This window comes from Eptesicus fuscus, chromosome 12 (genome assembly GCF_027574615.1).
Source record: "Eptesicus fuscus isolate TK198812 chromosome 12, DD_ASM_mEF_20220401, whole genome shotgun sequence".
In the NCBI taxonomy this organism is placed as follows: Eukaryota; Metazoa; Chordata; class Mammalia; order Chiroptera; family Vespertilionidae; genus Eptesicus; species Eptesicus fuscus.
The window spans coordinates 87,251,339-87,265,986 of NC_072484.1; the positions used below are offsets into that span (position 1 = coordinate 87,251,339).

General features: G+C 42.4%; 1 protein-coding gene across 2 annotated transcripts in view; it reads left to right on the forward strand.

The window, feature by feature from the left end:
- Nucleotides 1-14,648, forward strand: part of NOL4 (nucleolar protein 4) — a 223,304-nt gene that overhangs the window by 111,851 nt on the left and 96,805 nt on the right. For both annotated transcript variants that reach the window (XM_008148318.3, XM_008148319.3), the window contains exon 6: nucleotides 13,111-13,394. In XM_008148318.3, the coding sequence (XP_008146540.2) occupies nucleotides 13,111-13,394 (284 nt within the window). The remainder of the gene's footprint in view (nucleotides 1-13,110; nucleotides 13,395-14,648) is intronic.

The following is a 14,648-nucleotide window of genomic DNA, read 5'->3' on the forward strand; positions in this document are numbered from 1 at the left end:
TAAGAGAATTGGAATTCTGGCTTCTGTGACCATTTAACCTGGGCATGTGGTATTTTAGGATGCATTGTTCTTGTTTTTGTTTTTAAAAAAGATATTAAGACAGAGCATGTATAAATTGAAAGTCTGAGCATTTATTATTGTTATTACTGAGAATATAAATGCAATGGCATAATTCTGATTCAGCAGGTCTGGAGTAAGGCCTGAAATTTGGTAGCTCTAAGAAATTCACAGGTGATGTTGATGCTGTTTATTGAGGAGAAAGGTATTTGCTCCAATTCTAAAAGACGGAGTCTTCTTGATCTAATTCCCCTTTCTAGTTGGACCACATTGGTGTGGCCTTGACCTCTTTTGGTTCCATGGTCCTTTGCTCGGGTGCCTGCTGCAGCCAGGTGGAAAGCAAGGAAGGAGTTTGGTATTCCTGGAGCCCGAGAGCCAGAGCCACCTGGTGGGATGAGTTTCCCCGAAGATGCTTCCTGGCAAAAGCTGGGCGTGGTGCAGGTGCACTCCACACTGGAGCTGAAGATGCCCCCTGAACCAGAGAGGGTGTGTGCACGGGACGGGGACAGGGATACCCAGCCTCAAGCTCTCGCCAGTATCTCCCATATTTTGAACCAAGTCATAAGACAACAGGCAAGGGAAACTGGGAAATGTTTTGCAAAGAAAGGGGGAAGAGAGGATCTGAGATCAAACCAGAGAATCTATAGTAATAAAAGCGTAATATGCTAATTAGACCAGACGTCCTTCTGGACGAAGCTGGGGCTGCGAGGGAAGCCCGGGTCCCAGGTGCCGGAGGGAAGCCAGTGCTGGCAGCCGGGGGAAGGAAGGCCTACTCCTGCATGAATTTTGTGCAGCCGGCCTGTAGTTACCAGTATAAGATGAAGGCATGTGTGTGTGTGTGTGTGGGGGGGAGCTGTTCATATATTTATTTTAGGATTTACTCATTCTTTTAGTCCAAGAAGTGCTTGGCGACTTAGGCTTCTCATCATCTCAGAACGTTGGAACATGGCTGAGCAGTTGAGTGAGCAGTCCTGGCTCACACACTACAGTAGGGAGTGGGGAAAACATTGGGGTTGGGGAGAGTGGCGTAGGAGGGCTTGGGAGAAAACATCATGAAGCATGCACTCTTAAGTATCAGCCTCTAAGTTTCTCTAAGACCTGGGCGTTGCATGCAGGATTTCTCCCTCTATGCACACTTCCTAAAGCACCATGCACTCCTTCGCCTGCTTCCTAATGGCTGGAACTATCCAGAGACAATTAGAGATAAAAGGTTTGAATTACAAGTGTCTAAATGCAGTAACATTTTCCTGTGGGGGAATTTCAGTCAAAGGATAATCAATCAATCAATCTGTCAGTCTATTCCTCAGTAAAATGACTTACAGAGAGCCAGTGTGCATACAGATAGCTGGAGGATTTGCCATAAAGATGGAATAGAGAACATGAAGGACCCAGAGAACAAGCTTTGAAGATTAAAAAATATATATTTTTTTATTAATTTCGGGAGAGAGAGATAAAAACATCAATGATGAAAGAGAATCATTGATGGGCTGCCTCCTGCAAGCCCCACACTGGGGATGGAGCCTGCAACCTGGGCATGTTCCTTGACTGGGAATCAAACCGTGACCTCCTTGTTCATAGGCTCAACCCCTGAGTCACGCCAGTTGGGCAACCTTTGAAGATTTTGGACAATTTCCTCTAGAACAGGGGTCGGCAAACTGCGGCTTGCAAGCCACATGCGGCTCTTTGGTTCCTTGAGTTTTTAGCAAAGGCCAGCTCAGGAGTACCCTAATTAAGTTAATAACAATGTACCTACCTATATAGTTTAAGTTTAAAAAATTTGGCTCTCCAAAGAAATTTCAATCGTTGTACTGTTGATATTTGGCTCTGTTGACTAATGAGTTTGCCGACCACTGCTCTAGAATGATACTCTTTACCTACTATGTGAGCAAAACTGACAGTGATTTTAGCTTGTTAATACTCGGACAGTACACAGCTCTACTTTATGGGCAAAGATTCTCGATCTTTGCAAATATACACTTGACCTCAGTAAAGTCCTTCTTTCCCAGGAATTTGTTAATTAAGGTAATCAAGGTGACCTTTTCCCCTGCACTAACATCTTTAACCCTATCCTATCTAATAAAAGAGTAATATGCAGATTGACCATCACTCCAACACACAATATAGCTGCCCCTATGTGGTCAAAGATCCTGCCCCCATGTGGACACAAGATGGCCACCACAAGATGGCCAGCAGGAGAGGGCAGTTGGGAGGCACCAGGCCTGCAAGGGAGAGCAGTTGGAGGCGATCAACCCTGCAGGGGAGGGCAGTTAGGGGTGACCAGGCCGGCAGAGGAGGGAAGTTGGGGGCAAACAGGCTGGCAGGGGAGCAGTTAGACATCAATCAGGCTGGCATGGGAGTGGTTAGGGGGTGATCAGGCTGGCAGGCAGAAGTGGTTAGGGGCAATCAGGAAAGCAGGCAGGTGAGCAGTTGGGAGCCAGCAGTCCTGGATTGTGAGAGGGATGTCTGACTGCCCATTTAGGCCCGATCCTTCAAGGGGTCCCAGATTAGAGAGGGTGCAGGCTGGGCTGAGGGACACCCCTCACCCCCGTGCACGAATTTCGTGCACTGGGCCTCTAGTAGTACACATATAAGCTCTTTGGGCCATATCATATCCTCTTATGGGTCTTATAAGAAGTGAGGCCACACTGTTCTTGCTTATTAGTTTTGATTAAGGGAGAGAATATTTGGTTTGCTGCCTCCTTTTCTTGAAAATTTCCTAGAGGTTTACTACACGGGATTGATATAACCTCAGGTTCAGTCTTTCTAAACCAGATTTGAAGGCTGTCAGTCATATTTAGTTCTCTTGCTATCAACCGTGGCCTCCCACAATTGCATAACAACCCCTTAGTGGTTGGATATTATCTATGCCAACGTCTCACATAAACTCTTGTATGAGAAGGAATGTTTCTGGATTCCCTGCCCCTGAGCAAGATGAATTAAACCAAGTTGTTGGCAGAGTTTAACTCCTTGTGGTTGTAGGACTGAGGTCCCCCGTTTCCTTGCTGGCTGCCATTGGGGATCTCTACCAGCTCCGTAAAACTGCCTGCATTCATTCCGTCTTATGTGACCTTCTCCACCTTCAAGTCCTCAGCGGTACACTGAGAAACCTTTGTGCTTTGGATCTGGATCTCTCTGACTTCCTTTCCTGCCACTAACCAGAGAAAACTCTGTGCTTTGAAGTGCCGAGTTGAATAAATCTGGCCTACCCGGTTCATTTCCAAATTTCAGATCCACCGTACCACATGCCATTGCATAATCACACACGTCCTATCTAATCCTATTGACAAGTTCTGGGAATTAGGGTGTGGGGTCTTTGGTGGAGGGGCACATCGATATCCACCCTGCGCAGTACCTAGCGCAGTAATACGTACAATGAGTAGTTCAAGAACATTCTTATAAGAACATAAAAAGACTCACAGTCTGTTTACTAAACAGACACTAGATATCCATGTGCATGTGGTCTCTCTTGGTTGTCCACGTCAACAAATAGTTACTGAATATTTCCTGAGTGCCAGTCACAAACTGAGAAAGGAATGAGAGCTGGAACTTGCCCTTTAACAGCTAACAGTTTGTGCTCACACCACCTCTTAGAAACCTGTGTGATATTTTGGTAATTTTGTCACGATCGTTTCCCACTTATTACACAGAAAACTGATTCTGTATGACTTCAAATCCTTGAAATTCTGGCAGGTAATTAAAAACATAAACGTCTTCAAATGTTTGATTCAGTTATATTTCTTCCCATTATTTCTGAAAGCGTTCTTTTTTTCAGGATAGAAACTCCTACTTACTTGACTATATTTTGTTACATGACTTCAAGTCCCTTCAACATGTAAGTTATGTTTTTAACCGGACAGAGTCAATTCACATAATATGTCTGTTTCCTGGTGGTGGTTTTTTTCCAAAAGTAAAACAAATATTATGCATTAGTTACTGCTGATTTTTCAAATTACAAATGGTCTTTGGATAAATTAAGCAAAAACAATACAAAGAGTGACCATCTGTTGGGGGGACGCTGGAGCCTCTCACAGAGTTCATGGAAGAGTTGGTCCCCCAGTAATCCGGAAAGGCAAGAATGACAGGTGGCCCCGGTTTTAGAAAAAATGATGGTAACTCCAGCGACTGTAAGCTTTGTGCTTTGTTCCTAACGGCTAGCATGCGAATACCAAGTCGGATGAGTCCCTTTCTCTCTGTCTCATAGTTCCAGAACTTTCCAGGGTTGCAAGAGATCATGCCTCCTGGAGCCTGGGCTTGTGTGTTCGGAAGGGATTGTGTGCACTAGGTTTCCATTCCTGTTGGTGCTTGGTACATGCCACGACGTGGCTGCTGAAACACACACACCAGCACCCAGCACCCAGCACACAACTTCTCCATATATCCAGATACAATTGTATACTGAATGCCTACCACCTATTTCACAGACACCAGAAACAGCCCCACTCCCCCCAGTGGAACCGATCTAACACCACAAACAGCCCCACTCGCCCCAGTGGAACTGATCGAACACCACAAAGAGCCCCATTCCCAGCAGTGGAACTCATCCGGGTCCTGGCCAGCCGGTAGGCTCAGGTGATAGCGAAGAGCCCACTTTTCTGAGGCCAGATCGCCAGGTGATGTGCACGCCTCTTTAGTTCCGGGACAACTGAAATTATACAACTAATGGAGGTATTCGTATATTTATCCACCGCCTCCACACCCTAGATACAGCAGTGGAAATCAAACTTAAGGACATGAGGAAGGTGTTTTTAATCTTCAGACACTTGACAGCAAACAAAAGAATCCAGATAAAGAGATGACGAGAGCCCAGACTTGTTTCAAACAATGTGTTATTCTTGGGTCTTGTTTTTATCACTGCTTCACCGTTTCTTAGGATCATGTAGTTCCTGGATTATTATTGGCAAGGCAACAAAACCCTGAAGTTGTTGTTTGGCCAAATGCCAAGGTAGGGGACCGTCCTTTTGGATCACATTAATTTTAGTCTCAATTAGAACATTTCTTTTCAGAATAACTGATCTCAAATCTGTGACTCACCCCCCCCCACATTTACTTAGTTATCAGCTTAGCATAATTAATGATAAATCCCTGAGCCATTTCTTCTATAAATTGTCCAATTATTTTTCTAAGAGAATGACTTTATAACAATACTATATGACTTCGTTTCTATTGCCCATTTAATGTTTCCTAAGACATTTCTCTCCAGTGATTAGCTGTCAACTCTCTTTGAAAACACTGGACTGCGGTCTAATGATTGTCTTAAATTCACTTTTAAGTTTAACGTGAGAATTTATCATTGTATATTCTGCTTGTTGGATGAGACAGGACATCAAAAACCCACAGTGTTAATTGCTTTGGTTTCCATTTGTAGCAGTAAATAGCTTCGTAAGTGAGCTGCCGCTACAGGAATGTGGTACGCAGCTGCCTGAGTTTATTATACTCTTTATGACTTTGTATTATTTACCAATCAGTTGATGGATATATCGATCTATCTGTAGAGAGACAAACAGTCATATCTCTACCTTGTTAACTTTGTGTAAAGCACTAAACTGGTTTCTCTAGACCACTATGACCTGTAAAATACATACTATATAGACGCTTACAGTCTAACTGGCAAATAAAATATATAGATTTTAGCATTGTAGATGACAGGTATTGTAAGATAAGAAAAAAGACTAAACAAACGACTACTGAAATCTGGAATATCAGGATTTGAGTAGATATCTGAAAATCTGTAACAGATATGATTATTGTACATTTCAGATAAGTTAAAAAACAACAACATGTAATCTAGTTCAAAACCTCTTATCTTGGAGTCAATGAATACATCAGGAGATTCATTACTTGGGGGGAGAATATTCATATTTATATCTAAATTTTCACTTACCTCTACCTGAAATTTAACATGGCGTTGTATTGTGAATGTAGGCAGTAAAGCACAGTGGTGTTCACAGTGATGTGATTTTATCAGCAAAAGAAATCATAGATAGCTTTCATTCATTGTAACGATACAAAAATGTTTATGCGCATCCCTTTCTATAAACTACCCAGCTCTTTGGAACCCTGAGCATGAAAATAACAGTGTGCACGTGTTTTCAGGCAGAGAAACTACGGCTAAGTGCCCGCGTTAATGGCCATCGTAAAAAGCGAGCATCGCAGAACCTGGAGAAAACTCTGTGACAGGCCCGCTGACAGAGGCTCCGGGGAGGGAGGGAGAGACGCTTCTCAGGCCACACTCACGGAATGGGGGGGGAAGCACTGCACACGTCCCCAGGCCCCTGCCCTGGGGGGAGCAGCCCACAGGGGCTACAGAGAAGGGGTACACAGCAAATGTCCAGGACTCGGAGACTCGGAGACGTACCGTTCCCTGCCTTAGTGTGTAGAGAGTATCAATCGTGAGCTCTTCCGGCTCTTTCCTGCCTTGGTGCTGTTCCTTATACATTCTCCTGACCCACAATCACCATCATGCACCTGCGCACTAGTATACCTCTCCCTCTTCAAACTGCCCCCCTGTGAAGGCCTTTCCCGATACCGGCCTCGTCCCCCGCGGTCACAGGTGACTTTTCTTTGTGTGCAAGACCTTGTTTATTTGTTGCCTTACACGGCGCTCTCCTGGGTTAGCTACTCCCTTCTACCTGGCATTGCAGTCATTCAGTTAGAGTCCAAGTTAAGACCAGATTCCGTACGGAGTCTCGATTGACTCCCAGTGCCAACAAGGGTGCCTCGCACACAGTAGGTATTTGGTTAACATTTTTAGAGACGGTAACATAAAGAACGTGCATTGCCTACGCATGGACAGCACCGAAATATTGTTATTGAGTTACTGTGCTGAGCCTTAGTTATCTGCTTTAAAACATGCAGCTGGCCCTAACCGGTTTGGCTCAGTGAATAGAGCGTGGGCCTGCAGACGGAAGGGTCCCAGGTTCGATTCCGGTCAAGGGCATGTACCTTGGTTGCGGGCACGTCCCCAGTAGGGAGTGTGCAGGAAGAAGCTGATGGATGTTTCTCTCTCATTGATGTTTCTTACTCTCTATCCCTCTCCCTTCCCCTCTGTAAAAAAATCAATAAAATATATTTAAAAAAATAAAAAATAAAAGGTACAGCTGATCTCTGGGCCTTCTCTGTATTCTCCTTAAATTAGAGCCCCTTCTTCTAACAGCCAAGGCTGGATGAGGAGCTCCCAACCCAGGGCCACCCTCCCTGCAGAACTGAGTTAGTGGAAAACTGAATCCCCTCGATACACTCTTACCTGCAATGCTGGTTTTATCCTTTTAAAATCAGTGCCCTTTAACCTTTCAGCAGCAGTCACACATAAATATATACATGCGTATGTATTCATCTACATTAGTAAACTTAATATTAAATGTTTTGACTTCCAAATGTAGCATCATTTTTTGGAACATGTTTAACAAAGCATTAACAACCTGGATAATATTTTGAAAATACAAACAAAAATAGACCAATGCATTTAAAAAATATTTTGTTGTTGAAAGTATTGCGTATGTCCCCTTTTTTTCTTCACTGACCTCTTCCAGCCCCCCTCCCGCGCCCTCACCGCCCTATTGTCTGTGCCCATGGGTCATGCATATACGCATACAAGTTCTTTGGTTGATCTCTTCCCAACCACCCCCGCCTCCCCTCTGCGATTCAGAACATTGCATTTTTAAACTTTATTTTTTCCAACGTTTTTGTGGTATTGAGGACTTGGAAATCCAGGGCTTTTGTAGTCAACAATGAAGTTTTTGCATATAAGAAAACAAAAGACGAAATACAGAACAGGTGTTTACTTAACATTTTAAAAATTATATTTTCAGGGTTTAGTAAAATAGAAATTCCAAGAATGGAAAGGCCATCAGAAGGACTTGAAGAGGGGAAATGGGAATAATGTGGAAGGCATTTCAAGATGGGCAAAGGGGGTATCGAGGCAGGGATGAGTCAGGTGGTGGGCGGTGGGCAGGACAGGGCCATGGGCTTGCTGCCAAGGATCCGTTGGCACCTGATGGCTTGCTTCGTGTTGGAGAGGGGAGGGAGCTCTGGGCTGAGGCGTAAGATGTAAGGTACAGTCTAGTAATGGATAAGTTCACATTTTTTTACGGGGATCCGGAGCCGCGAGAAGACAGAGCAGACATCAGGAACAATGACAGGCATTGCACCAAAACTCTCCTTTGCAAGTAGACTTTGAAGAATTTAAAAATATGTCCACCTCTTTGGCTCGTGAAGTCATATTATCGGTTTAAAAGTCAGTTTCATGGTAAGATAGGAAAGGCAGATTTTCTGAGGTGGCATCAGAGGAGACTGTGGTACACTTGGGGGAACCATAAAAAGCTTCTGGACTCTAAGCATCTGACCTGGATTTTAGGACTAAATTTCCAAGTAGCCGTCTTAAAATGAGGAGGATATATTTTCCCTTTTCATTTTGCCCAAGGCACTTGGCCCGAAGACCATAATAAAGAGCTACTGAAAGTAGCTGACTCAGAAAGTAGGTCAGGTGCTTGGGAGATCTCCAACACATTTAGCACATATTCTTAGGTAGGTAGGTGCATACATACATACATACATACGTGTAAATACAGGTATACATATAAATACATACCATACATAGGTTATAGGTTAATTCTCTTTCAGTAGCAAGAGCTGACCTTTGAGTCTGGTGCTGATGAAACTATCTACGTAAACCATCATATTTCCAATGTGTGCTAATGGGTGCAGGGAAAGGGGCGTAGGGGACGGAAGGAGAGGGAAAACAAGGAATGGCCTGCCGCCTAGCTCGTGTTGCTGTAACTTACAGACAAGGGCCCCCACACTGAGCTCACTTGGACGGCCCTCCCCACACTACTAAGTCCATCCCATCAAAGCCAACCTCAGCACAAATGCCACCCGACATCCAGCTGCCCTTCTGATGTCACTGGATTCCACACTTCCTCGTCATCGCATCCCACGTTTTCCTCTGTTGCTAGGTACCCTGGGCAATCTTGTTATCCCGAGCTCCGGGGGCTGTTTCCCCTGGGGACCGGCATACAGAGTCTTTGGCTCAAATGCTCTGGTGCCCAGGCTAAACTTGGGGAGAAGCACGGTCGCCCTGGGCCTGTGAGCCCAAGGCCCTTCCTCCAGATGTAGAGACCACACCCTCCGGGTAGCAGCCCGGTGTCCACACACCAGCAGCCACTCAGGATGGGTAAGGAAACACATTTCCCCTTTTTAAAGCCATAAACTGACGTGAGCTGGTTATGATAAAGAGGAGTCTGGGATTTGTGGGTTTTGATTATGAAAAAAGTCTCTTTAAGAGAGAATAAAAACCTTTAACCTGGTCACCCAAAACTACACAATAGAAAACGTTGAATTTATCCTCCGTTTAATGTCTGCTCACTTCTTTATATTGAATGTCTCTAATGTAGACAACAAAAACTTTGTTTTGAATTTTGATTTTTAAAATAGTGGCATGTGACAATTACTGATTCTTTTACTATTTACATTATAAAATATGTGAATATATATTTGATGCAAATGAGTAAATCACTCATTTTGTTCATCATAAAAAAGACTTATTTACTCAGGAATGAAATATGTAAGGCTGTTGAATTTAGTTACCTTGGTAACATCTGGAGAGAACTACTTTGTCTAAAAATATTTTCTCCTTTATTCATTTACTGTTTGTACCAAAATTATAAATACATGACTTTTATTAAAGACTTTCCTGATAAATAGTAATGTTTATCTTCCCTGAAAAATGAATAACTAGTACACTGTTTATTAAATATTGATGATGATTTCAGATTAAAGGAACAAATATCGCATGTTTGAATTTTAACTACAATGGGTATTGGATTTGTTTCATGCTAATGTAGATTTTATTTTAAAATGAAATATTTCTTCAGGGTTATTCATTCTTTTACTATATTGATAAAATTTCTTACATGAAATGTTTAGTAATTTTTAAAGGATTTTAGTACAAAATGTTAAATCACATTTTTCTTCATAAATTAAATAATTGGATATGTATATGTCCATTATGTTTTTCTTTGGACTTCCTTGGAAAGGAATAACTTAACCCAAAATTACCTTTCATACTTTAGCCTAAGGATTTGACATAACAAAAAATATGCACAATTTTTCAAATTACATATATGTAAGTTATATATATATATACTTCCCCAATTATTTGAAACACCTTAGCTATTTCATTGTTAAAAGGGTGTTTTTTATTTCTCAAACTAATAGTATGGAAAGTGCAATTTCACATTACGTATGGCCAGTTTCCTTATGTATGTTTCCGCTCCACATGAAGTCTTTTCTTGAGTGGATATACAAAAAGAGTAACTTAATAGGAGAATATTTGAACACATTTTAACTTTTCCTCAAAATACTTTTAGAATACTTGTTCTAAAAGAGCATTTTACTGAGAATTAAACTCAGCGCTCTCTTTTTCCATGTTTTACTGGCGCTGGAGACCTGGCTTCTCCCGGGCCTTGGCCAGCCCACCGTCCGTCTCCGCGTCTTTCCGCAGGCTTGTGCTGGTCCCCTCCTTCTCTGCTCAGCTGCCGCTGTAGTCTGAGCTTCCCTTCAGCAATGCTGACGTGGGTGACGTGCAGATCTCCTAACTGGTCTCCCCAACTTCCATGTTGTTGCCTTCACCCCATTCTCATCAGAATCAGAGTAATCTCTTTAACACATCATTTCCCACAATAAATTAAAGTCACTTCTATTGACTCTCAAGCTGCAGTCGAACTCTCACAGACTCAAAACTTCCCATCACCTCCTCCTCCTCCTCCTCCTCCTCCTCCTCCCTGTCCAGGTTTCTGGTTCTTTCCTTTCTCTTCTGTGCTCAGCCCTGCAGGTGCTTTTCTCTGACTGGCACCTGCAGATCTCAAGGTGGGAGACCCACTCCTCCAACTGCTTCAGCTGGGGTAAGGCTGCCTCCCCTTTTGGGACTCGGTCATGTGTCAGCATCTTTTGGAAATGGTCTGGGATGTTTTGGATCATAGCTTGCTTCGGATCATAGCCCTTTTTGGATGTAAGTTTTAGGTGCACGTTCACTTTTCTGCCCCTTTTAATTGTGAACTTACTGAAGGCAGAATCTCAGAGGCCAAGTATTCAACCCCTTCTAGGCCAAGTGTGGGCACTCAGGCAGGTGAATAAATGATTATACTTTAGGGTTTCCATGAATTTAATTGACTAGAAGGCAGTAAATATTTCATTGAACTCTACAAAAGTAAAGCAGACTTAAAAATACTCAGACATCACTCTGACTGCTGTGACACAGTGGTTAGAGCATCAGGCCACACACCAAGGAGTTGTGGGTTCGATTTCTGGTTAAGGGTATGTACCGGGGTTGCAGGGTCGATCCTAGACCCAGTCCCTGCACATGAGGGAAGCAACCAATCATGTTTCTCTCTCTTCCTCCTTCGTTTCCTCCCTCCCTCTCTTCTACTCTATCTAAAATCAATAGAAAATTATGCTCTTATGAGGATTAATAAATAAATAAATAAATCAGAAATCAAACAAAAATTAAAAATATTGAATATTATTACTCTTATTCATATTTATATGGTTTCATCAATAGCATTTAACGAATGAAAACATTTAAATATATGTACTTCATAATCCTTTAAAATTAATAGCAAATTCTTATATATGAAAAGATGAATTAAGAGAAATAAAGGGTGATTGTTTTATGTAAACTTTTTTCTTGGTTTCAGTAAAGTATCATTAATATACTTTGTTAAACAAGCTTATTATTTACTAAAGGCCCAGTGCACGGATTCGTGCATTGGTGGGGTCCCTCGGCCTAGCCTGCACCCTCTTGCAATCTATGACCCCCTCGGGGATGTCAAACTGCCAGTTTCGGCCCAATCCCCGCAGGCCAGGCCGAGGGACCCCACTGGTGCATGATTCTGTGCACCTGGCCTCTAGTATGCATATAAGATCTTTGGTTAATCTCTTCCTGCCCTCTCCCCTCCTCCTTCCCCTCTGAGATTCATCAGTCTGTTCCATGTTTCCATGCCTGTGCATTGAGCATCTTCCCCCTGGTGGTCAGTGTATGTTATAGCTACCGGTCGAATGGTTGGATGGTCGAATGGTCACTTAGGCTTTTATATATATAGATTTTAAAGCCAGAAAAATTTTAACTCTGCTGCTTCCACTTCTTCCCTATTTTTCTTTTATTCTACAGTTATCTTATTTTTGTTATTGGAAAATTATATGTTATAGATAATAAAGAATATTAGAAAATCCAGAGCCATATAGTTAAGAAGAAATCAATATTAACATTTAGGATTATATCTTTTCAGTCTTTTCCATCCATGTTTATATGTTTGCTCTATGAAATTGGGATTACATTGACAATGCTCTTTGTAGCTAGGTTTTTCCCTGTAATACTTTGACTCACATTTTCCTATATCTTTAAAATGGAATGTTGAATTATTCCATAATATTCTAATCATTCCATTGTGTCTTAAGCAAGTCTCCTTTTTTGGTAATTTATATCAAGTTTTTGCCGTTGTAAACAGCACTAGTATAAATGTCTTCTTACCCACACAGAAGTATACACAGTGATTAAACTTCTTATGCTTAAAATCCCAGACGTGTAATGGCCGGAACGGCATTTTTGAGCCTTTCTAAAGCTTTAGATGCATATTAAACGCCCACAAAGCTTGAATCAATATGTACCCCATTAGCAGGATAGACAGTGCTTTTATCAGAGCATTTTTACCAAATATGGCTGTTCTCACTGGAAAAACAAAAGCTATTTGCAAAATAGTTGACAATTATCTTATTCTCTTTGTTTAAATTTACATTTTGCGATTGTTTGAGATTAAACTGTTTTCTCTGTTTTTTTCTTCTTTTTCTTATTTTTATTCACTTATTCTTGTGGCTAAATGTGCCTACTATATTAAAAGTAACAATGGAACTTTACCAATTTATTCTTAAAGATAAATTACACATTGTATGTGAAATTAGCACAATGCCAAGCACATAGTAGGCGCGCAGTGAATGCTAGTTGAAGTAGAAACTGAACGGCACATTAATTAAAATCAAATGTGTTTTTTTTCTTTCCGACAGATGATTCCGCTGCAGAGAGCTTTAATGGCAATGAGACTGTGGGGCAAAGTTCAGTTGCTTCAGGGGGAACACACAGCAGGGAGATGGGCGACTCCAATGGGGATGGCAAACCTGGGCTGGAGCAGGACCAGCAGCCGCTGAACCTGAGCGACAGCCCCCTCTCAGCACAGCTCACTTCGGAATACAGAACCGACGACCACAGCGGCGATGGGAAAAACAAATACAAGAGTCTTCTGATTTCTGACCTCAAGATGGAACGGGAGGCGAGAGAAAATGGAAGCAAGGTAAGATCACATTACAATTTTCATGGACTTTTTAATTTGGCCATGAAGGTCACAAAGAAATAGATGAAGATTATTGTTAAAAAAAAAATCTAAAAATATTTTAAACAAGTCCCAATAATATATTACCAAGAAACTTATAACCACAGCTATCATGTGTCCCTGTAATAGAAGCGGTAAATTTAAGGAAGGACTGAGCAAAATGGATCACGTCTCAGGAGAAGTTGTTGGTGTGCTTTCATATATGGAATTACTTGATTTAATGTTTCTCGTTTACATAATCTTTTATGGGTCTGTGTCTGGGAGTGTGTGGAGCTCTGATGTGAAAGTTAAGCTCTCAAAGCACAATTTTCAACTATAAAAATCACTATCTGGTTTCTCCAAGATTAGACAGGTGTCTATAGCAATAAAGTTTCCGCCGAAGCCTCTGATTTACTTGAGAGACCTGAGGACTTTGGTCAGTGGTTTACTGCACGTACAGAGGAGAATGGGTCCGTGTTCTAGAAGAAACGTGCAGGTGAAATCAGTGCTCCGACAAGTATCTTATCATAAACTGGGCTGAACAGAGGAGCATGCTCTCTTGGTTTGTACTCTCTCTCTGGCGCACTGGGCTCCTGCGATGCCTGCTCGGGGTGAGCGCCCCTGCGCCCACATGCTCAGAGCCATGTGGGACTCCACACAATGGAGTAATGGACTTTGATTAGCTTGGGTGCTGAGCTAACCTGGCTGCAACATGGAATGGAAACCCTGGACGCTGGCCTTGCTTTTGGCTCTAATGGAGCCCCAGGACTGGCTTAAGGCGCAGGGGCTTTTACAACCTGAGCAATGTAACTCCGCACACATAAAGCCCTCTATCACATCTCATTCTCCTAGGGCCGTGGTCGGCAAACTCATTAGTCAACAGAGCCAAATATCAACAGTACAACGATTGAAATTTCTTTTGAGAGCCACATTTTTTAAACTTAAGCTTCTTCTAAACGCCACTTCTTCAAAATAGACTCGCCCAGGCCGTGGTATTTTGTGGAAGAGCCACACTCAAGGGGCCAAAGAGCCACATGTGGCTCACGAGCCGCAGTTTGCCGACCACTGTCTAGAGGGTCTTCTGAAAATGCTCATTTCAGCGGCATCCCAAGGACCCCGCTCCTACTGTGTCTGAGAGATCTGGCCCATTACCTCCTCCTGCAACAAAACTAGACCCCCACCTTATAGCACACACAAGAATAAACTCAAATGGATATAAGACTTCAATGTTAGACT